Genomic DNA, 25,471 nt, shown 5'->3' on the forward strand with positions numbered 1-25,471 from the left:
GGAGTGTCTGAAGACTCTGGGAGGAGGGCAGCTAATGAATACACAATAAGCAAGAGAAGGGAGGGGGGAAAGAGTCAGGGAGGATATGATGTCAGCATTAGCTTGGCAAGATGGCCACTGCCTAGAATAAGATTTTCTGCTTTTCCTTTATAAAATTCAGTGGAATCAATACATGGATAGCACAATACATCTGTTATGTAAGTAGAAGTAGTATTTATCTTCTTATATATGTATTTTTATTTCTAGGCTAGCATGGGTGTCGCTTGTTCTTTAGAAGCCCAGTGCCTTTCTCAGCTAAACATGCCCGGAAGAAGCCACTAAGTTTAGGCGGCGAATCGCGACGGCCAGCTGTTATAGGGGTACTGCCCACATTCTTCCTGAGTCTCCTCCCCCCTCTGGTAAGCTCCCAGCTTCTCACTACAATCTTCTCTACATTTCTTCATTCACCTCCTGAGCTCTTTCCCTCTGACTGGCTTTCAGCTACTCACTACTATACAACATTTCTCACCTTCTTTGCCCATCGTCTATATTATCACGTTGCACTTTACTGTTGTCCCCATTTGGGTACCAGTTCCTTGGGAACATTTTCCTCCTAAAATGTCACTTTACTACACTATTTACGTTTGATCAGCTATGCACGCCTATGCACTTTATTTCTGCTGGTTGCACACTTGGGGACTTTGTTCCCTTCTCTACCTCATCATTTTTGATCCATGTATGTATTATATGACTATATTGAGTGGATTTTTTGTACTGACTCAGGTTTTTGTGGATATTTATACCCTCCTTTTTATATGTGTACTTTATGTTATTTACTGTGTGATCATTATGACTGTCATCCCCTTGATCTGTTTTTATACCTTTGTGTTAATAAAGATGATTTAGTACTGCAGATTAGTTTGGAGTGGTGCAGTTTTTCTAGGGAACTTCTTTGGTATACTGTGTGGTCTTGCTTATGGCTCCTTCCTGCACACTCCTTCACCACCCATATACAGTGGGTTGCAAAAGTATTCGGCCCCCTTGAAGTTTTCCACATTTTGTCACATTACTGCCACAAACAGGAATCAATTTTATTGGAATTCCACATGACAGACCAACACAAAGTGGTGTACACATGAGAAGTGGAACGAAAATCATACATCATTCCAAACATTTTTTACAAATAAATAACTGCAAAGTGGGGTGTGCATAATTATTCGGCCCCCTTTGGTCTGAGTACAGTCAGTTGCCCATAGACATTGCCTGATGAGTGCTAATGATTAAATAGAGTGCACCTGTGTGTAATCTAATGTCAGTACAAATACAGCTGCTCTGTGAGGGCCTCAGAGGTTTTCTAGTGAATATTGGGAGCAAAAACACAGTGAAGTCCAAAGAACACACAAGACAGGTCAGGGATCAAGTTATTGAGAAATTTTAAGCAGGCTTAGGCTACAAAAAGATTTCCAAAGCCTTGAACATCCCACGGAGCACTGTTCAAGCGATCATTCAAAAATGGAAGGAGTATGGCACAACTATATAACTACCAAGACAAGGCCATCCACCTAAACTCACAGGCCGAACAAGGAGAGCGCTGATCAGAAATGCAGTCAAGAGGCCCATGGTGAGTGACTCTGGACGAGCTGCAGAGATCTACAGCTCAGGTGGGGGAATCTGTCCATAGGACAACTATTAGCCATGCACTGTACAAAGTTGGCCTTTATGAAAGTGTGGCAAGAAGAAAGGCATTGTTAACAGAAAGCATAAGAAGTCCCGTTTGCAGTTTGCCACAAGCCATGTGGGGGACACAGCAACCATGTGGAAGAAGGTGCTCTGGTCAGATGAGACCAAAATGAAACTTTTTGGCCAAAATGCAAAACGCTATGTGTGGCAGAAAACTAACACTGCACATCACTCAGAACACACCATCCCCACTGTCAAATATGGTGGTGGCAGCATCATGCTCTGGGGGTGCATCTCTTCAGCAGGGACAGGGAAGCTGGTCAGAGTTGATGGAAAGAATGGATGGAGCCAAATACAGGGCAAACTTGGAAGAAAACCTCTTGGAGATGCAAAAGACTTGAGACTGGTGCAGAGGTTCACCTTCCAGCAGGACAATGACCCTAAACATAAAGCCAGGCCAACAATGGAATGGTTTAAAAAAAAACATATCCATGTGTTAGAATGGCCTAGTCAAAGTCCAGATCTAAATCCAATCGAGAATCTGTGGCAAGATCTGAAAACTGCTGTTCACAAACGCTGTCCATCTAATCTGACTGAGCTGGAGCTGTTTAGCAAAGAAGAATGGGCAAGGATTTCAGTCTCTAGATGTGCAAAGCTGGTAGAGACATACCCTATAAGACTGGCAGCTGTAATTGCAGCAAAAGGTGGTTCTACAAAGTATTGACTCGGGGGGCCGAATAATTACGCACACCCCACTTTGCAGTTATTTATTTGTAAAAAAAGGATTGGAATCATATATGATTTTCGATCCACTTCTCACATGTACACCACTTTGTATTGGTCTTTCACGTGGAATTCCAATAAAATGTATGCATGTTTGTGGCAGTAATGTGACAAAATGTGGAAAACTTCGAATACTTTTGCAACACACTGTACTTGGGGTTTGGTTGATGGTGCTTGCCCAATTTGGTTTTGTTAGCATGTACATTCTCACATAACAAGCTGCCAGGTCACAGAGAACAGGCACCAGAGAGATGGAGAGAGAAGGACACAGACTGGGGGGAGCATGCTGGCCAGACGGGGGAGTTTGCTCCGCTGCCCCAAGTACTCTGCAGGGGCTCTGGGGAAACACTGTTACCTGGGGGAGACCTGGTGAAACACTATTACCTGGGGAAACACTGTTACCTGGGGGAGATCTGGGGGAACACTATTAGCTGGGGGAGACCTGGGCAAACACTATTACCTGGGGGAGACCTGGGGAAACACTGTTACCTGGGGGAGACCTGGGGAAACACTGTTACCTGGGGGAGATCTGGGGGAACACTGTTACCTGGGGGATACCTGGGGAAACACTGTTACCTGGGGGAGACCTGGGGAAACACTATTACCTGGGGGAAACACTATTTCCTGGGGAAGATCTGGGGGGGGGGTGTAGAGTGTGCATTAACCCCTTCCCGACTGCCTAACACCCATAAGCGTCGGGAAGGTGGCAGCCCCAGGACCGCCTAACGCAGAACGGCGTCCAGTCCTGGGGCGGGGTGTTACAGGGGATTGCGCGCACCACTGCGAGTGCATCCCTGCTTGAGTGATGGAGCTGTGCGATTGCCGCTAGGAGACTGTTATTTACATTATACAGCCCTGCGATCTACTGCAGCGCTGCACTGGGGACAGCCGTGTCACTCAGCTGTCCCCTGGAGAGGCTCTGATCGTGATCTCCTCTGATAGGCTGATGCCTAGAAGAAAGGATCGCTCTGATTGGCTGGCAGGGAAGGAGGGAGGGAGGGGAGAAAAAAAAAAAAAAAAAGGAAAATAGAGAAATTAAAAAAAAAACACCCAAATAAAAAACAAAATAAACAAACAAGGCAGCAGTGATCAGAGAGAACACTGCTCTGCCCACCAACAGAGATTTCTGTTGGTGGGCAGAAAAGGAGAGGGGGGATTAATTTGTGTGCTACGTAGTATGCTTGTGCAGCTGCAGAGCACTAACTTGTAAAAATATAGCCTGGTCACTAGTGGAGTGTAAGCCTGTGGTCCTGAACTGGTTAAATATATATCCCCTGCTGACAACATAAGGCTGAAACCTGGTCAGGAATTGGAGAAGGGGGCAAGTTTTCTCCTGTGATCTGCACTAATTTGCACTGAGCACTTTATGTGCATTGTGTTTTACAGGGAGTTTGAAGTGATTAAAAAAAACAAAAACATATACTTACCTAAGGAGAGAGAAGGCTCTGAGTCCTATAGAGACTTCCTGTTCCTCTCCCGGTGCCCTCATTCCCCCGCTGGCTCCTCTGTTAGCAGCCTTCAACCAATGGGTCAGAGACTCCTCTCTGCTGCTACTTTAGGCTTCAGATGTCTTTGGGAGCCTGAGAGCTCCAAAACAGTGCCTGCTCCACTGCACATGCACTAGCATGCTCTCTCACACTCACACAATGCACTAGCATGCTCTCTCCCACCCACTCCCACATGCACTAGCACGCTCTCTCCCACACACCCCCACATGCACTAGCACGCTCTCTCTCTCACACTCGCACATGCACTAGCATGCTCTCTCCCACCCACTCCCACATGCACTAGCACGCTCTCTCCCACACACCCCCACATGCACTAGCACGCTCTCTCTCTCACACTCGCACATGCACTAGCATGATCTCTCACACTCGCACATGCACTAGCATGATCTCTCACACTCCCACATGCACTAGCATGATCTCTCACACTCCCACATGCACCAGCACGCTCTATCCCACACACTCCCACATGCAGTAGCAAGCTCTCTCTCACACTCCCACATGCACAAGCACACGCACACTCTCTCCCACACACTACCACATGCAGTAGCAAGCTCTCTCTCACACTCGCACATGCACTAGCATGCTCTCTCTCACACTCGCACATGAACTAGCACACTCTCCCACACACTCACACATGCACTAGCATACTCTCACACTCGTACATGCACTAGCATGCTCTCGCTCATACGCTCTATCCCACACACTTGCACATGCACTAGCTCGCGCTCTCCCACACACTCGCAAATGCACTAGCATGCTCTATCCCACACACTCGCAAATGCACTAGCATGCTCTATCCCACACACTCGCACATGCACTAGCATGCTCTATCCCACACACTCGCACATGCACTAGCTCGCTCCCTCTCTCAGACTCGCAAATGCACTAGCACGCTCTCTCTCACACACTCCCACATGCACTAGCACGCTCTCTTACACACTCGCACATGCACTAGCACGCTCTCTCACACTCGCACATGCACTAGCACGCTCTCTCCAACACACTCGCACATGCACTAGCTCGCTCCCTCCCTCACACTCGCAAATGCACTAGCACGCTCTCTCTCACACACTCCCACATGCACTAGCACGCTCTCTCACACTCGCACATGCACTAGCACGCTCTCACACTCGCACATGCACTAGCACACTCTCTCTCAAACTCGCACATGCACTAGCACGCTCTCTTCTCTCTCACACTCGCACATGCACTAGCACGCTCTCTCCCACACACTCGCACATGCACTAGCACGCTCTCTCCCACACACTCGCACATGCACTAGCACGCTCTCTCACTCACACACTCACACATGCACTAGCACGCTCTCTCTCTCTCACACACTTGCACTAGCACGCTCTCTCTCTCTCACACACTTGCACTAGCACGCTCTCTCTCTCACACACTCCAATCCGATCCAAAAAAGCTTTATTGGCAGGACCAAATAAATTTACCATTGTCAAAGCAAAACAAAACATTAACACGGGGGGGGGGGGGGGGGAATTGTGGGAATAAGGGAAGGATATAGGTATACAGTCCATAGGAGTGTGGAGGATGTAATGGATGGTATGGGGGATGAGATATATAGTCCATAGGGGAGGGGGGTATAGATATACAGTCCATAGGTGAGTATGGGGTTATACAGTCCATGTGGTATCATGTTCCTCTCAGTTGGTGGCAGGCAGTGATATATGGGGCTGCTATTTGCACGGTTGTTTCCTCTTCCCCCAGTAGGATATAGAGCTTCCTCTCCTCATCTGTGAGGGAAAATCTGGGATGTGGGCGGAGAGTCTCTGGAAGTGGGCGGTCCTCAACGGTGTATATTTGCTGCAGTGTAGCAGGAAGTGGGCCTCATCCTACAGGGCCCCTGGTCACATTGCCTGCACAGTCTCTCCTCCTGGGGCTTCCATGTCTGTCTGTGTCGCCCTGTCTCTATCTCCAGGTTGTGGGCGCTCAGACGGTACAGGCTCAAGGCCTGTCTATCTTTGTGGTGGTGTAGCCTCTCCAGATATGGGGCCATTGTGTACTCCCTCTGTAGTGATTGGTAGATAGTGAGTTTCTGGGAGTTCTTTATGTCACTTCTCCATTCCTCTAGGTATTGGTCCTTGCAGATTTCTATTGTTCCTTTTATTTGGGCTTTTGTCAGACTGTGTTGGTGGTTTTGGCTGGGCTGGCTGCTGATGCTTTGCTTGAGAGCGCGTGGTATGGCCTCCCCACCCTGGCTCAGTGAGGTTTATGGTGGTAAGTGCTGGGGTTGCTGCTCTGTATATGCGCCCAGTATGAGAGCGCCCTCAGCTGGATAGTCAGTCATGGTGGGAATCTGCCTAGCTCTGCCCGGCAGGCTGAGTTCGAAGTGCTGCGATGGACTTGGAGAAAATACTTGCAGAACTCTAGATGGAAGATTTCTGTTGGGCTGGAATCCCATTTTGATTGGTCAGGGTAGGTGACCGGGCCCCATACCTCACTGCTATAGAGCAGGATTGGGGTGATGATGCTGTCGAATATCTTCACCCAGACTCTCACCGGTGGTTTTAGGTGGTAAAGTTGCCTTCTGATGGCATAAAATGTCCTGCAGGCTTTTTCCTTCAGGGCATCTACTGCTGGTTTAAAGCTCCCTGTTTGGTTAATTTCCAGCCCCAAGTAGGTGTAACTGTTTGTGGTCACCAGTGGGTAGCCATTTAATATAAATGAGGAGGTGGGCGGTTTTAGATTTTTCCTCTGGAACACCATCACTTTTGTCTTCTTTGGGTTGATGGGCAGTGCTCATGTGGTGCAGAAACTCTCCAATACTGCCAGGCTGTCCTGTAGGCCCCTTTCTGTTGGGGAGAGCAGCAGGAGATCATCTGCATACAGCAGGAACTTCACCTCGTGGTCATGAAGGAGGAGGCCTGGTGCTGGGGAGGATTCCAGGGCTACAGCCAGTTGGTTAATGTATATGTTAAAGAGTGTTGGGCTCAGACTGCAGCCCTGCCTGACTCCTCGATGCTGCTTGAAGAACGCGCTACTCTTCCCGTCCACTTTCACACTGCATTGGTTCCCAGTATATGAACTATTAATAACATCATAGGTTCTACCTCCTATTCCACTCTCTAGGAGTTTTAGGAAAAGGCCTGGGTGCCACACCGAGTCAAACGCCTTCCTAAAATCCACAAAGCGTGTATTTTGCCGCATGAGCTGTGGACATGGGTCTTGATGAGGCTGTGCAGTGTGTAGATGTGGTCGGTGGTGCGGTGTATTTGCCGTGTGAGCTGTGGACATGGGTATGATGAGGCTGTGCAGTGTGTAGATGTGGTCGGTGGTGTGGTGTATTTGCCATGTGAGCAGTGGACATGGGTATGATGAGACTGTGCAGTGTGTAGATGTGGTTGGTGGTGGGGTGTATTTGCCGTGTGAGCAGTGGACATGGGTATGATGAGGCTGTGCAGTGTGTACATGTGGTCGGTGGTGCGGTGTATTTGCCGTGTGAGCTGTGGACATGGGTCTTGATAAGGCTGTGCAGTGTGGAGATGTGGTCGGTGGTGCGGTGTATTTGCCGTGTGAGCTGTGGACATGGGTCTTGATAAGGCTGTGCAGTGTGGAGATGTGGTCGGTGGTGTGGTGTATTTGCCATGTGAGCAGTGGACATGGGTATGATGAGACTGTGCAGTGTGTAGATGTGGTTGGTGGTGGGGTGTATTTGCCGTGTGAGCTGTGGACATGGGTCTTGATAAGGCTGTGCAGTGTGGAGATGTGGTCGGTGGTGTGGTGTATTTGCCGTGTGAGCAGTGTACATGGGTCTTGATAAGGCTGTGCAGTGTGTAGATGTGGTCGGTGGTGTGGTGTATTTGCCGCATGAGCTGTGGACATGGGCTTGATAAGGCTGTGCAGTGTGTAGATGTGGTCGGTTGTGCGGTGGTTTGGCATGAACCCAGCTTGGCTTTTGCTGAGTACGTCCTGCTGTGTGAGGAAGGAGAGGATCCTTTTATTAATGATGCTGTTAAACAGTTTCCCCAGTGTGCTGCTGACACAGATTCCTCTGTAGTTTTCTGGATCATATCTGTCCCCATTCTTGTAGATGGGTGTTATGAGGCCTTCACTCCAGGCCTGAGGAAAGGAGCCCGCACTCAGGTTGACTTTGGATAGTCTTGCAAGTGCCTCATGTATATATGGGGGGCTGTATTTGATCATCTCTGGCAGGATGCCATCGGTACCGCTGGCCTTCTTACATTTTATCAGCTTTGTTCTTTCTCTTATTTCCTCCATCGTGATTGGTGTATCCAGAGGGTTTTGAAAGTCCTTGATTGTCTCCTCCATGTCCTTCAGTTTTGCGGCTATTTGTTTCTGTTCCGGGCGTTGGGCATTTTCTGGGATGTCTTTGTAGAGGTTCCTGAAGTAGTGGAGCCAGATGTTGCCATTTTGGATGTGAAGAAGGCTTTCCTTGGGCGTTGTCACACTCACTAGCACGCTCTCTCTCTCACACACTCACTAGCATGCTCTCTCTCTCTCTCTCACACATGCACTAGCCCACTCTCTCTCACACACTCACTAGCACACTCTCCCTCTCTCACACACTCACACATGCACTAGCCCGCTCTTGCTCTCTCTCACACATGCACTAGCCCGCTCTCTCGCACATGCGCAGTATAGAGCTGCCCCTCTTTGGGAACACTTCTCGCAGCGGGGGATTTGAATGGAGGAGCCTGCAGAGGAATGAGGGGACCAGCAGAGGTGCGGGAAGGATCTATAGGACCCAGAGCCTTTTTTTTTTTTTTTTTTTTCACAATCAAAGTTTATTGCAGCAAAAGAAAAACAGTAAATAGACATAAGCAACTTAGCATAGTCACATCATTCAATACAGTAGTTCAATTCACTTATATAATAAACCAGATAATGCTAGTTCTTAAATATCTCGTTAAACAACTTATTGCATGTCTGAGGAAAACATTTACCTACACTCACTATGTAGGTTCCCTACTCTCACACCGGTAGGGATTCACGTTCCAAAGATGGTTTGAGGGGCAGGTAAGACTGAGTTGAGAGGGTTTGTCATAGGAAGGAAATGGGAGAGGGGGGGTCAGACCCTTCAGTTGTCACTCATATATTGTTTGTATTCCTCTGATTGTTGGAAGTCATTCCAGATTGACCATGTCATAGTGTATTGCTCTGACCTATCTTGTGATATGAGTATCATATGTTCCATAGTTTCAATCTGCTCTATTCTCCTAAGCCAAGACTGAATTGAAGGGGGCACCGAAGATTTCCACTGCAAGGGGATCATTGCCTTGGCGGCATTGATAAGGTGTATGGTCACCGATTTCTTGTAAGTCTTGAGGGATTCGTGTGTATTGTGTAATAAGAAATGGGCCGGTTGAAAGGGGTTGAGTTCACCTGTGATTTTGCCAATTATTTTGTGAACTAAGGACCAAAACCCCAACAAGGATGGGCAGGACCAAAAGATATGATATATATCTCCTCCACTTGCTCCGCAGCGCCAGCAAACTTCTGGAGATGCAGGGAAGATCTTATGGAGAGTAGAAGGGGTCCTGTACCATCTAGTCAGGATCTTAAATCCCAGCACTTGCGTGTTGACATTTAATGATCCTTTGTGGGATAATAAGAATATTTTTTGCCATTGATCCGGTTCAATTTCTTCCCCAAAATCTTTTTCCCATAATTCTTGGTATTTTGTCTTGGATGAGACTGTTGGGGTCAAAAGCATATGGTATAGAGTGGAAACTATATGTCTATGCTGAGTGAGATTTATGAGTAGGTTTTCAAACGGTGATAATAGAGCAGTACACTTATTAATTTTCAGAATTGATTGTATGAAGTGTCTGATTTGGAAATATTGCCAATTAGTAATTGTGCTATTCTCATTCAGCAGAGACATTTCTTGCATAGATTTAACCCTGCCCTGTGTTACAAAATCTTTCACTCTCGGATGGCTTTTCTTACTCCAAGATAGGAGAAAGGGGATGTCTTTAGCTGGTGCGAAGTCGGGGTTATCGTTAAAGGGAACCAGAGATGAACGTTTCACACAAAATAAACATATCAGTTGATAGCTTGTAAAGAATAAATGCTCTACCTGATAATTTTGCCGCTCTGGTGTGCCTTTTTTAGTGTTTTTTATCCATTATTGCTCCAGGAAAAATCAAATATGGCCGCCAGGTCATATCCCTTCTCCTTCCGGGTTATATGAGTTGTTCTGGATGTGCTGTCTATGCTATATGAGACTAGGCTGCTATCTAGGCTATATGAGAAAGGCTCATCTGTGTGCTTTCATTTTGGTATGATGTACTGCCTAGTGTCTCTCATAGGAATGAAACTGCAGTGATCAGTATCTATGCAGACAGAGCACACAGGGATCATATTACAGCCACAGAGCTTCTCTCTCAGCAGAGCAGCCCCTCCCAGTCATCACAGCTCTCAGTATGCAAAGCAGGAAATCTAAGCCAGGAGAGGGGAAGGCTTGGGCTTGAAAACACTTCACAGAAGAGTGACTCAGCTATAATGATTCCAGGTCAAACCTCGACTGAATAGTCGGTGGATTCTTATCACAGCTGCTAATAGACTAATTAAGCAGATAACAATGAAACTAATAGCAGGGTAGGTGTTTACTGTCATGTTCCCACTGATAAATGTAATAAAATACATGAGGGTGCTTCATCTCTGGTTCTCTTTAAGAGGGGTAAGAGGACCTGGAAGCTTCAGAAGTCCCAGCATTGGGAGCCATTTCCTCATGGTTTTCACTGAGGCTGCAATGAGGGGGTTTTGCCAGGTTGTTTGAGTTTTTGCGGGACAGCTGAACCATCCTAGAGATGCTGGTATACAGTTGGTCGTCTCTTGCTCTATCCCGACCCAGGGCTTGGGGTTTTCAGGAAGTGCCCATTCCACCACCCTTGAAAGCTGAGCAGCCACATGATATTTCTGAAGGTCTGGTAGACCCGTACCCCCCAGTTCTTTTGGCATAGATAGAATGGTTCTCCTGATTCCGGGAGGTTTATTTCCCCAGATGAATCTATTGATCTTTGTCTGAAGGTTCTTAAGGAAGCTAGATGGAAGGTCAATAGGAATACATTGGCTAATGTATAGGAGTCTAGGTAGCAGGTTCATTTTGATTGCGGCCATTCTGCCGAACCAGGACATGTATGATTGCTTCCCCCAGGTGAGTAAATCCATCTCAAGTATTTTCCCTATTTTCCCAAAGTTGCTTGCAAAGAGATCTTTTAAGTCTGAAGTGATGTAGATTCCCAGATATTTAAATGAGTGATCAGCCCATTGAAAGGAGAAGCTTTCTTTGCAGGTTTTAACCACCTTTGCATCAAGGGAGAGGTTTAACGCTTGTGACTTATGGAAATTAATTTTCAGGTTTGAGACATGTCCAAACTCTGTGAATTTGTGGATTAGGTTTGGTAATGATATTAGGGGGTTTTGGAGGAAGAACAGTAGGTCGTCTGCAAATGCGGCTACTACATGGTGGGATGCTCCCACTGTGATTCCCTGAATGTTAGGGTCCGCTCTAATGGCGTTTAGGAAGGGTTCCATTGTAAGTATGTAAATTAAGGGTGAAAGAGGGCACCCCTGCCTGGTCCCGTTTGTGATAAAAAAGGGTTTAGATAGTACCCCGTTTACTTTTACTCGGGCTGATGGATTTGTGTATAGGAATCCTATCCACCTACACATTGTCTCTCCGATCCCTAGGCGGGACAGGGTGGCCCGGATATAATCCCATGCCACCCTGTCAAACGCCTTTTCAGTGTCAGTCGAGAGCATAAACGCTCGTATGCCCTTTTTTTTTGCATACGCCACCAGGTCAATTGACCGCATGACATTCTCTTTTGCTTCCCTACCTGGAACGAATCCTGCCTGGTCTGGGTTTATGTGTGTTGGAATAAATGGGAGAAGACGATTTGCCAGTATTTTAGCTAATAATTTGGCGTGAAGGTTAAGCAATGAGATGGGTCTATAGTTTGTACAGAGCTGAGGATCCTTGTCGGCCTTGGGTATCACCGCAATATGCGCCTCTAAGAATTGGGGGGATGGGATAGTGCCATCTGAGATTGCATTACATGCATCCGCAAAAGCTGGGGCCAGTTTTCTCGCATGTAGCTTATAGTACTGACTTGTGAAGCCGTCCGGGCCAGGTGCTTTCCCTGTTTTCAGGGCTTTGACTGCAAGAAGAAATTCATCTTCTGAAATAGGGGCATCCAGATTTTCATGGTCTGATTGTTCCAAGTGCAGGGGTAAAGCATATTTGGAAATGAAGTTCTGTATGCAATTAGATCTGTTTGGGCCTGGTCCGGACGCTTGCCCTTGGGCTTGTAGGTTGTATAGGGACTTGTAGTATTGCCTAAACCCTTCAGCAATATCCTCAGATCTGTACAATCTATTTTGTTTGCTGTCTATCAAGGATGTGATGTTGGTGCGGATGGTCTGTTTCCTGAGCGCCTTTGCTAAGTATTTCCCACTTTTGTTTCCGTGTTCATAAAAAACCTTTTTATAGGCTAGTAATTTGCGTCTTGCATCTGAATAGAGTAACTTATCCAGATCTGTGCGTGCTTTATTTAGTTCTTCTAGGTTTGATATGGCCAGGGATTTCTTATGGACCCTTTCCAGGCGTTTTATCTTTTCTATTAGGTTCTTGCTCCCTTCCTCCCTTTCCTTTTTCAGTTTAGCGCCTATTTTTATGAAGTGCCCCCTCATTACTGCCTTGTGAGCTTCCCATATGGAGATTTTAGATGTTTGAGAGTCGTTGTTTAATTGGAAGTAATCCTCAAGGATTTCTATACTTTTCTGAGCTCGTGCTTGGTCAGAGAGGATATTAGGATGAAGCTTCCAGGACCATGTTGTGAATGTTTTGTCAGGGATTGTGAGGGTCAGAAAGATTGGTGCATGGTCAGATATTGATCTAGTGCCTATTGTAGTTTTTTGGACAAAACTTAGGTCTCTTTGTGATATGAAAAAGTAGTCAATTCTGGAGTACTTTTGATGGATAGGGGAAAAAAAGGTATAGTCTCTTTCGTTTGGGTGTGTGATTCTCCAAGGGTCTACCAGCGTCATATTCTGTAGTTTGGTTTTAATGAATTTCAGGGCTTTGTAAGAAAGCGCTGATGATCCATTGGAGCAATCCTGTAGGGGATTTAGTGGGACATTAAACTCATAATCAAGACGCCTTTGCTAAAGTTGGACAATTTGGTTAAAGTTGAGGCTATAAAGGATGGTTGTTTTTTGTTTGGGACATACACATTTGCTAGTGTGACTTCTTTATTCGCTAGCTTCCCCCTCACAAATAGGTAACGACCCTCTGGGTCCTCCTCTCTTCCCTCCTCTTTGAATGGGATGTCTCTGTGAAGAAAGATAGACACCCCTTTGGTTTTAGATGTGGGGGATGTCGCATGAAATGCTAGCGGAAACTTGTAATGAAACTTCTTAGGTATGTGATTGGTGCGTAGGTGCGTTTCCTGTAGGAATGCAAAATGAGTTTTTTCTTTTGTCAGGTAATCAAATATTATAGTGCGTTTTTCTGGCGTATTAAGGCCGTTCACATTGAGTGAGACCATCCTCCATTGAGACCCTCCCTCCTGGTTTCTGCATGTTTGATTTCCCACTAACATTTTAGTACAGTTAGTAAAATATATAGTTGGGGAGGGCAGTTCCTGACTTCTAGACAAGAGACTATTGGCAATCAAGGATGAAAATATATGTACAAGAACCAAAAAGGAGATCGTCCGGTGTGAGAGTAGGTTTACCCCAGACATATATATTACAGTGCTTAAATGAGCAAACAGAGAAAGTCCCACGTGAGTGCGATTTGGAGGGTCGCACTCACCACCTATGTGGGTTACACAATGTCAGTGTTTTATAGATACACTGTGTGGGGGACTCAGAAGACGTGCCAGAGCCCTTTTTATAGAAATAAAAAGGGGTTGAATTTTAATGGTATCAACAGATAACAAGTATAGTATTTCAAGTTTCTAGTCTTAAAATCTATGCATAACTAACCGCTGTGTCCGATTATTAGTTAACATATTTGGGCCGAGTATTAAGCGACAGCCGGGCACATTACTGTCCTGTTTCTGACTATCCTAGCAGAAGAGAGCAAACATGAAATCTAAACGTAAATAACTGAGGGTGTAGGATTATTAATATTCTATTTATAGAACAGTAAAGAACAGTGGGAGGGGGAAAGGTAGTATCCCAGGGTTGTAACATTGGTCTCCATAGTTATACTTTTGATTGGAATAGTTCGCTTGATGCTGCACTTTGCATCCTAATACGTCATGTCTCCCAATACAGCCACAGAGGATAGGTATTGTAAGGCAGGTAGTAAGACATTGAGTAGCGGACATGGGGTAGGGATGTTAGGGAGGTGGTAAAGCATAGGGGGAGAAACAGAAGGAAGAGAGGGAGGGGAGATACAGGGCCTAAGCACAGAAGGACCCTCCTATTTTAGCGTTGCAGGCATAAAATCTCATTATCTACCTGTTGGGTAAGGTATTCTGTGTTAGGGTGTATGAAGACAGAGGGGGGGACAGAAAGCAGGTTTAAGCATACAAGGGAGAGCGTCTTTCCTTCATGTATCACATATTACATCCTCACGCCTACTTTACATCTAATTATTGAAAACCTTAATTTGACTATAGGTAGATATTGCTATGTTCTTTTATACAGGTCTATATATGTAATATCTAAGAAACTTGGATAGGTCTTCTTTCCTCTCGAGAGAGCGAAAACAGTGCAGACTGTGCAATAACATTTAAACAGGCATGCTGCTTATAACAACCTTCCATGTCCTTCTCATAGGATAATGTAGGGTAGAGTATAGTATGTGTGAGTCGGGAGAGAGTGGTAGAGCTTGGAAATAGCAACTGGGGTATAAAGTGTATTCATAGTTACCACTTCTTCGTATCAATCGAAAGAGGAGAACCAAAAATTGTCCTGGGAGTTCGTTCAATGGGGCCCTAGGGATATCCGTGGGAGTGCGGAATTAACCCCCTCTTGTGGTTATGTGGAAAGACTGGGCCGGAAAGTACTAATCCTCCTCCTCGGACGATCCTGAGCCTTGCCGCGAATGATCCGAGCCGATATGGGATCTTGAATCTCTGCTTCTGGATCTCTGGTGGGTAGCAGCCGGTTTGGTTCGTAGCCGGCGAGTGCTGGTTGATATTGAGGTCTCTGCTTTCTGGAATGGAGAGGCATAGTCCCAGTTCGGTATTGTTAATGCTGGTAAGCCCAAGTCGCTACAGAAAGTGTCGGTATCGGCAGATGATTTTAGTACATGTATTTTGCCTCCAAACGTAACAGAGAGTGAGAATGGAAAGTGCCAGTGGTACATTAATCCTTTATCTTTAAGCGCCTGTAGAAGGGGTTTGAGCACGCGTCTCTTCGCCAAAGTTAGCGGAGAAAGGTCTTGGTATATTTGGATAGGGACATCATTGAATAGTATGGCGTCTTGCGCTCTTGCTGCTTTCATAATTGCCTCTTTTAATGGGAAGGATTCCAAGCAACATATGAGGTCTCTAGCTTTGTCAGCTTCTAATCCTCTTGGGCGGAGTGCTCGGTGTGCTCGCACAAAGGCTATCTCTGTACCCATGGCTCTCTCCAGCAGGTTATTAAAAATGGACGTTAGGGCCTCCTGTATTTTCTCCGGCGCCACTCCCTCCAGAACCCCCTTTACCCGAATATTACATCTTCTCCCTCTATTGTCTAAGTCCTCAAGTTGTCTAGCGTGCTCGAGTAGTCTGGCATCGTGGATGTTTGATGACTTAGTGAGGGACTTCAGCTGCGTGGTCTTCTGCTGGTCTGCGGCCTCTAGGGCCTGTAGTCTCGGGCCTATAGCAGCGACGTCTGCTCGGACCTCCGATATGGTGGTAAGCATATATTTTTTGATATCTTCTGCTATGTTATGCATATCGGCTAGGGTGGGAGCTCTCTGCTTGTTATTTACCTTCGGATTTGCATCGGACGGGGAGGGTGGCGTATCGTGGTTTTCCTCCGTCGGCGCCATCTTGGAGGCTTTCGTGTTCGTCTTCTGTGGCCGGAATATCTCCGCGACAGTCTTTCCAGTCTGTGCCTGGGTGGTTTTGGGGGTTGCCGAGGTGTTCAGGGTGCTGCGGGTGCCCGGCATCGCTTGAACAGTCAGCCCAATTTCTCTAGAATAAGAGCAGTAGCGGACACTTAGCGGGAGAGAGGGATTCAGGCAGCCATCTTCTAGCAGCGTCAAGCCACGCCCGAGCCTTTCCTCTTCTAAGGTAAGTATCTGTTATTTGATTAATCACTTCAGTTACTTTAAGGCTTGTTGATGTACCGGGGTTGTGTGTTCATGGACCCAGGACTGTGTTGGCGACCACTAGTCAGTATATTGTGCAGGAGGTGGCTGCAGGTCATTGTCAGTGAGCGCTGAGGACTACAGACCATTGCCCTGATACCTTGTGGTTGTGGATACAGGAACCTCTGGCAAGCTTGCATCATCCAAGATATTGTCTAATGTAGGAGTGGCTTTCTCTAATCTCAGACCTCAGTGGTTAAATTGCTGTGTTGTCACGGTGTGATAAATAAGTGGGCTTTGGGTTGCAGTTTGGGCACTCGGTCTGTTGCATGGATGGGGCAGTGCCTCCTATTCCAGCACATAGTTCTACATCAGCAATAAGTGTGGGACCAGAACCTTCTCATGCTGTCTGTACAATGCAGCGTCTAGGCCATCAATGCCGGGGGGTTGTGTATTTTGTAGATTATTAGCTCCACCTCCTCAATATCAGCTTCAGGGCTCGTTTCCACTATCGCGAATCTGCATGCGTCCAACGCATGCAGATCCGCACATGTAATGCAAGTGGATGGGCCTGTTTCCACTGTAGCGTTGTTGAGGTGCGTTTTTTTCAGCGTGAAAAAAACGCACAAAAGAGCCAACGATTTCGCCTGCGTCGGGAATCCGTGCGAATCGCCGCTAATGTATTTAATAGTAAAAACGCATGCGTTTGTTACATGCGTTTTTACCCGCGATTTCGCACCTTTTTCAATTTTATTTGGCCCTGGCAGTGTCATGGTTAATTTCGCATGGCACCCTGCCATGCGAAATCGCGGGTAAAAACGCATGCGGAAACGCATCCACATGCGTTTTTACAAGCGTCGGAATGCGGCCGAAATCGCGTCGCAACAGTGGAAACGAGCCCTTAGGGAAAGCTCTGTCACCAGCAGATATCAGCAAAAGTGCAGACAATGATTTATGTATGTTGTAATCACAGGAGAGACACTTGGAGATGCATCAGATTTCCATTCCAATAGGATTTATTTTGTTACATAACACAGAATGGTTTCCATCAACAGCTTCCCACATTTGTCTATAGCAGTGACTGTAACACATATAACAATAACCTGTCCCCCTCTCCACCCCATAATTCCTGTATCTCACCTCCAGCCCAAACACCTGTATCCAATCATCTCCTAATTTACATTTGGGGTGCAGCACTGAAGCATTGGGGTGTCTATAGCAGTGATTGTACCACATATAACAATAACCTGTCCCCCTCTCCACCCCAGAATTCCTGTATCTCACCTCCAGCCCAAACACCTGTATCCAATCATCTCCTAATTTACATTTGGGGTGCAGCACTGAGGCATTGGGGTGTTTATAGCAGTGACTGTAACACATATAACAATAACCTGTCCCCCTCTCCCCCCCAGAATTCCTGCATCTCACCTCCAGCCCAAACACCTGTATCCAATCATCTCCTAATTTACATGTGGGGTGCAGCACTGAGGCATTGGGGTGTCTATAGCAGTGACTGTAACACATATAACAATAACCTGTCCCCCTCTCCACCCCAGAATTCCTGTATCTCACCTCCAGCCCAAACACCTGTATCCAATCATCTCCTAATTTACATTTGGGGTGCAGCACTGAGGCATTGGGGTGTCTATAGCAGTGACTGTTACACATAACAATAACCTGTCCTCCTCTCCACCCCAGAATTCCTGTATCTCACCTCCAGCCCAAACACCTGTATCCAATCATCTCCTAATTTACATTTGGGGTGCAGCACTGAGGCATTGGGGTGTCTATAGCAGTGATTGTACCACATATAACAATAACCTGTCCCCCTCTCCACCCCATAATTCCTGTATCTCACCTCCAGCCCAAACACCTGTATCCAATCATCTCCTAATTTACATTTGGGGTGCAGCACTGAAGCATTGGGGTGTCTATAGCAGTGATTGTACCACATATAACAATAACCTGTCCCCCTCTCCACCCCAGAATTCCTGTATCTCACCTCCAGCCCAAACACCTGTATCCAATCATCTCCTAATTTACATTTGGGGTGCAGCACTGAAGCATTGGGGTGTCTATAGCAGTGATTGTACCACATATAACAATAACCTGTCCCCCTCTCCACCCCAGAATTCCTGTATCTCACCTCCAGCCCAAACACCTGTATCCAATCATCTCCTAATTTACATTTGGGGTGCAGCACTGAGGCATTGGGGTGTTTATAGCAGTGACTGTAACACATATAACAATAACCTGTCCCCCTCTCCCCCCCAGAATTCCTGCATCTCACCTCCAGCCCAAACACCTGTATCCAATCATCTCCTAATTTACATGTGGGGTGCAGCACTGAGGCATTGGGGTGTCTATAGCAGTGACTGTAACACATATAACAATAACCTGTCCCCCTCTCCACCCCAGAATTCCTGTATCTCACCTCCAGCCCAAACACCTGTATCCAATCATCTCCTAATTTACATTTGGGGTGCAGCACTGAGGCATTGGGGTGTCTATAGCAGTGACTGTTACACATAACAATAACCTGTCCTCCTCTCCACCCCAGAATTCCTGTATCTCACCTCCAGCCCAAACACCTGTATCCAATCATCTCCTAATTTACATTTGGGGTGCAGCACTGAGGCATTGGGGTGTCTATAGCAGTGACTGTAACACATATAACAATAACCTGTCCCCCTCTCCCCCCCCCAGAATTCCTGTATCTCACCTCCAGCCCAAACACCTGTATCCAATCATCTCCTAATTTACATTTGGGGTGCAGCACTGAGGCATTGGGGTGTCTATAGCAGTGACTGTAACACATATAACAATAACCTGTCCCCCTCTCCCCCCCCCCAGAATTCCTGTATCTCACCTCCAGCCCAAACACCTGTATCCAATCATCTCCTAATTTACATTTGGGGTGCAGCACTGAGGCATTGGGGTGTATCTGCATTATTTGTGCTGGAGTATAATATGACCTGGGAATACATCTAACTTATAATACCTCATGTTTTGCTGCTATCATATTTATAGTATTATCAGGTAATATAGCTGCCAGTCTTCCTCTGTGAGGGTGTATCAATATAGATCTATAACGTTACACATAAAATTTGTGAGAAAACGCGGAAAAGCCGCCGCATGTGTCAAGAGCAAGGCGGCTGACTCCGCGTCCAGCGCGGCGGTTTGCACGCATAGACACGCGTCTGGCAGTATGGTGGAATGCGGAGAGGCCGCCGCATGTCCTGACAGCAAAGCGCTGTTTCCGTGTCCAACGCGGCGGTTTGCATGCAGCGGCGTGCGCTTGGTGTGGCTGGGTCTGTTAGTGCACATAGGCAGATGGAGAGCTACGCGTGCGCGGGCCTGAACTCAGGACCTTTATACCTGCAGAGGAAGTGTCAGCTGATCAGGAAGGTCAGCTGATTCCTGCAGGACTCATGATTGGCTGAATGGTTCGGGCGGGGCGGCAGAGTCCAGCTACTATATATTCTGCTGCTTGTCAGTTGCTGGTTGTCTGCCATTGCAAACAATTTGTGGAAGCATTCAGACCATAATCAGATCCTTACAGTGTGTTTGAACCAAGAGGACTTGGGAATTCACACTGAGCAAGATTACCTTGCACTGTTTATTTGTTAGACTAGTTCCAGGGTGTTGATGATCACGGAACTCACACCCAAGACTAGGGAATTGTATTATCATTTATGTTATGCTTCAGATTAGTTCCAGGGTGTTGATGATCACGGAACTCACACCCAAGACTAGGGACTTGTATTATCATTTATGTTATGCTTCAGACTAGTTCCAGGGTGTTGTGACTACGGACCTCACACCCAGACTAGGATTGTGCCATTTCTGTTCTACGTTAGCCCAGTCCAGGGCAATACCTTTCATATTAGCTGCAGGGCTTCCTGCAACCCAGCCTTGGTCCCTCACTCAGGGGTCCACAGGCTACAGGAATATCACCCACAGTCAGGGGTGAATTCCTTAGGAGTATAGGCCGCCAGCTCCTCTGGTGGTCTCCTCTCACAGTTGTTACTGTTGCACCAAACACATACACTCTCTCAGGTGTCTAGAGGTTAGACATATCTGATTATTGACGATTCCGCAGATCCTCAATAAATCGGGTATATCTGTATTCTTGAGGATACTGCGGATCGCCAAGGATCAAATTCTCTCTCTGGTTGCTGACACCGATCGTTATAAAATTCTCATTATAAAATTCTGTAGAGAAATCAGGAGATGCCTGGAGGAGCCAGTCACAGTGATGACTGACAGTGGGCTGCATATTATCACACGCTGCACTAGCTTGTGCCAGAATCCCGCATAGAGATGCTTCCTGGGTCTATCTGTGAAACATGAAAATTCAAAATCACAAACACTGGTCCACATGACAGCCCAGGGGCCCCAGGTCTCTCTCACTCACTTGGGCCCCCAAATCACCATGCGACACCTAGAGGGAAGTGCGGGCAAGCCCTGGACCTCTCACCTCCAGGGAACTCACCCCACCACCTCTAGCAATTGTGTTTGTTGCAGTTGGCATTCAGTTTAGAGGTGGTGGGGTGAGTTCCCTGGAGGTGAGAGGTCCAGGGCTTGCCCGCACTTCCCTCTAGGTGTCGCATGGTGGTTTGGGGGCCCCAGTGAGTGAGAGAGACCTGGGGCTCCTGGGCTGTCATGTGGACCAGTGTTTGTGATTTTAAATTTATTTTTTGCAGCTTCTAGGATGCGGTTGACAGGTGAGTGGTTAGGGAGGGTACCGTGTGGGAGATGTGCCTACACGGGGCGTCCCTGTAAACGACGCAATTCACGACTGCGTCCAACCGAAGCCTCCCACCTTAATGCTAATCTATGTAATTCCTGCTAGGTATGGTACAGCAGGCAAAGGGTGTATGACAGTGCACCTGATTGGCTGACTGGCGTCTGCTGGCCAGATAGAGGCAGGATATTGCTCTGACTGGAAGTTAGCAATTGTGTTTGTTGCAGTAAACATGAAAATTCACCTACATTTTATGTACTACATGTACCAGTGTTTATCTCATCATGTCACCTCAGCTCAGGGACTTTACACAGCAATGTACTGAGCAGCATGAGAGAGTCCGCAGGATTCTATGCAATACGCTGCCATGTGCATCTAGCATAAATGAAAGATTAGAAAAGAGCACTTATCAACACATTGTGTGAGATCTCTCATGTCTGGCAAGATGGGATTTATACCCAAAACATTTCCCACACTCAGCACATGAATAGGGCTTCTCACCAGTGTGAGATCTCTCATGTGTGACAAGCTGTGATTTATAATCAAAACATTTCCCACACTCAGCACATGAAAAGGGCGTCTCACCAGTGTGAGATCTCTCATGCGGGACAAGATGTGATTTACGTACAAAACATTTCCCACACTCAGCACATGAATAGGGCTTCTCACCAGTGTGAGATCTCTCATGCGGGACAAGATGTGATTTACGTACAAAACATTTCCCACACTCAGCACATGCATAGGGCTTCTCCCCAGTGTGAGATCTCTCATGTATGCCAAGCTCTGATTTATACCAAAAACTTTTCCCACACTCAGCACATGAATAGGACTTCTCACCAGTGTGAGATTTATCATGGTGGACAAGATGTGATTTACTTACAAAACATTTCCCACACTCAGCACATGAATAAGGCTTCTCACCAGTGTGACATCTCTCATGTTTGACAAGGTTTGATTTTTGCCCAAAACATTTCCCACACTCAGCACATGAATAGGGCTTCTCACCAGTGTGAGATCTCTCATGATTGACAAGATGTGATTTCCATACAAAACATTTCCCACACTCAGCACATGAAAAAGGCTTATTACCAGTGTGTGTTATCTCATGTCTGATAAGAGCTGATTTCCATACAAAACATTTCCCACACTCTGCACATGAATAGGGCTTCTCACTAGTGTGAGATCTCTCATGTATGACAAGATGTGATTTCCATGGAAAACATTTCCCACACGTGGAACAGGAATGAGACCCTCCAGCAGGGGGAGAGCTGTGCTGGGTATGAGTCCCCTCAGGGTTAGACAGGTGAGGGGAGTCTGGGGGAATATTTGGTGTAACCAGGATATCTGCAGGAGACTCTTGTCCAATGTCATCATCATCCGTTGTACAGTCTGTGGATACAGAGAGATGAGTCTCTGAGAGGTTCCTGATGCCGGGACTCTGCGCTGCAAATAGAGAAACATCATCACTTCGTGTTAGAGAACTCTGAGGGGAGGAGCAATTATCATTAGGGATGGTCAGTGAGCTGCTGATATTTCCAAGTTCTTGCAAAGTTTATGCAGATTAGAAACAAGCCAAATGCAGCAGCTGCATAACGTTACATATAATTAGCATACAAGTCAGAGTTATTTGCATGTCACTGACCCTCCCTACAGCTACAGCATTGGCCATACATGGAAAGCAGTCAGCACCTTGGTGATCACACTGGTGGCTCGCGCTCCTCCCTCATCTCCTTACCGGTAAGCGCGCACTTACACAATTGTTTGGCGGTTCTACCTCCCTGATTATATCACTGCGCTGCCATTCTTTTCCTCTCCGCTTTGGGCGATTCTCCTCTTCCGGCAGTGTCCGGTCCGCTACTCCTCTATTGGCACTTTCTTTTCCACCTCTTTAGTGTGCACGGTCCCTTGTTCTGCAGAAACTCTCCTACCTCTAGCACTGCCCCTCATTCATCTTTACCTTGTGCCCCAGGGCAGGAGTTGTGTTTGTCCCTTTGGATGTATTACCTGTCATACTGTACGAGATATATTCTATATGGAGCATAATAGTATTGGATTCATTGAGCCTTTGCCATCCCGGTGTTCTTATTTTTAATACTATTTTAATCCTGTCACAACATTTGACTAATAAAGGCTATTTTTGAATTGACTTATTCAGTTGTGGTGCGTTTTTTTTTTTTTTAAACCTTTTATTAGTTTTTCCAGAAACAGTTACACGACATGTTAGATATCAAATTTGCATTATGAGATCGTATTTTCTGTTTACATTTGTGCCAAAATAAAAATGATCTTAGGTTGGTGAGTAACTATTTCTATTTTTCCCCCTCTTAAACACCCCTCCTCCCACTATCCCACCCCCCGAACACTTAGTAACCCCCCTGTTGTTTCCCTCTTAATAGACTGTCCTAGGTTATTTCCTGCCCTGGACCTCTCCATCAATGAGTATGGTGTTGGTAAATGATAAACTTAATATTGATTAGTTTATGCCCCAGAGGATGTCATTTCCGATTGGGTGGTTCTAGTTCTAGGCTTCCCAGAGTACCCATAATATCTTCTGTACAGTACCAAGTTGAAAATCTAAACGGAGTCATGAATTTTTGAATATCTTGTGCAGATAATGGTTTTTTCAAGGCCTCCATTTCTTGAAAAAGGATTTTGTTTTAAGTTCTTTGTGTAGTAGCGCGTCCAGTCTGTGCAAGGTCAGGATGTGTGAGAGTTCCTCCTTCAGGTCCCAAGTAGTAGGGGTTGACAGATAGATCCAGCGGTTATATATAGTTTTGCGTGCTGCTATTAGGATTAGATGAGTGAGATCTGTTAATTATGGGCTTGAAGCAGTTTCAGTAGATTGCATTTCTTCATAGTTAAAGAGACATATTAGGGGACCTTTCTGTGGCTTTCTCCTGCATATATGATTAATATATGAGATAACATCATCCCAGTACGCAGCTATATTTGGGCAAAACCATAAACAGTGCACCATATCCGCATTTTGCATTCCACATTTGAGGCATGCCCCCATATATCCCCACCGGGGGAATTTTATACTTGATATTAAAAGCATATTTGGCATGGAATATCATCATGACAAGCGATCCTCTCCAAGCCTCACTAACAATGAGCTTGCGTAGGTTGTTATTTCCTTCTAATATTTTGTCCTCTAGTTGAGGAATATCAAAATGTTTACGCCATGCCCTCGTACTCTGAGTAGGTAGACCTTGAGTTCCCTTATGTAAAAGATCTAATTGAATCATGGAAAGAGATTTTTTCTCAGGGCCCGGCTTGAAAAAGGTGTCGAAATCTGTTATTCTGGCTATAGATAAGTTACTGTGTACATAGCATTTAATTTGGGCTACAGCAAGGAAATGCTTATCTGGTATATTAGATTTATTTTTAAGCTCACGTGTAGTGTACCATCTATGATTCTTAAAGGATACCACAACTGAAATGTGACATAATGAGATAGACATGTGTATGTACAGTGCCTAGCACACAGATAACTATGCTGTGTTCCTTTTTTTCTTTCTCTGCCTGAAAGAGTTAAATATCAGGTATGTAAGTGGCTGACTCAGTCCTGACTCAGACAGGAAGTGACTACAGTGTGACCCTCACTGATAAGAAATTCCAACTATAAAACATTTTCCTAGCAGAAAATGGCTTCTGAGAGCAAGAAAGAGGTAAAAAAGGGGAATTTCTTATCAGTGAGGGTCACACTGTAGTCACTTCCTGTCTGAGTCAGGACTGAGTCAGCCACTTACATACCTGATATTTAACTCTTTCAGGCAGAGAAAGAAAAAAAGGAACACAGCATAGTTATTTGTGTGCCTGGCATTGTACATACACATGTCTATCTCATTATGTCACATTTCAGTTGTGGTATCCTTTAATATCAAAAAGGTTTCCCAGTCTTAGGACTCCTTTCTCCTTCCATTTTGTGAAGGTATCATGAAGTCGTGAAGGCTGGAAACTAGGATTCCCATCTATGGCCATATATTTTGATATACGCCAGGGCAATTTAAATATTTTCCGAATCTCCTTCCAGGAGATCATTGTGTCCCTAAGCAGAGTATGATGGCGAAGCCGTGTTGGCATAGAAGCCCAATTTGAGTGTGAGAGACCTGTGAGGGCCCACGGAGCCGCAATACTTTCTTCCAATGCTGTATTAGAGTAGTGTCCAGTATCCGACAACCAATCACGTACATGTCGAAACAAACATGCCAGATTATATCGTCGGATGTCAGGCACCCCCATGCCACCCCGATCCTTGGGAAGTTGTAGGCGTGGGAGTTTTATTCTCGTTTTTCGGGCTTTCCATATAAAGCTAGAGAAAGCTTTGTTTCGTAGCTTAAAGTGAACCTCCGGACTAAAAATCTACTCGGCAGCACTAAAAGGCTTGGTTTCTTTAGCAGTTTCACAGCATCAGAACTTTGTTTCTCTTATACAAGCCTCATTTTTAGCTGCACAGAAGAAAACTGCCTGGGCTTTTTTCCCCTGATGCTGTGCAAAGCATGATGGGGTTTCTGATTTTTCTGTTCT

General features: G+C 46.0%; 2 protein-coding genes across 2 annotated transcripts in view; one reads left to right on the forward strand and one right to left on the reverse strand.

The window, feature by feature from the left end:
• LOC137537252 (uncharacterized) overlaps positions 1 to 25,471 on the forward strand; it is a 1,269,057-nt gene that overhangs the window by 1,107,629 nt on the left and 135,957 nt on the right. The window lies entirely within an intron of this gene.
• The window catches only part of LOC137535883 (uncharacterized), a 242,496-nt gene that overhangs the window by 117,077 nt on the left and 99,948 nt on the right, over positions 1 to 25,471 (reverse strand). Inside the window, 4 exon segments of the mRNA XM_068257761.1 lie at positions 11,996 to 13,055; positions 14,960 to 15,108; positions 15,216 to 16,078; positions 21,358 to 22,384. Of these exon segments, the coding sequence (XP_068113862.1) occupies positions 11,996 to 13,055; positions 14,960 to 15,108; positions 15,216 to 16,078; positions 21,358 to 22,384 (3,099 nt within the window).

This window comes from Hyperolius riggenbachi, chromosome 10, assembly GCF_040937935.1.
Source record: "Hyperolius riggenbachi isolate aHypRig1 chromosome 10, aHypRig1.pri, whole genome shotgun sequence".
NCBI lineage: Eukaryota > Metazoa > Chordata > Amphibia > Anura > Hyperoliidae > Hyperolius > Hyperolius riggenbachi.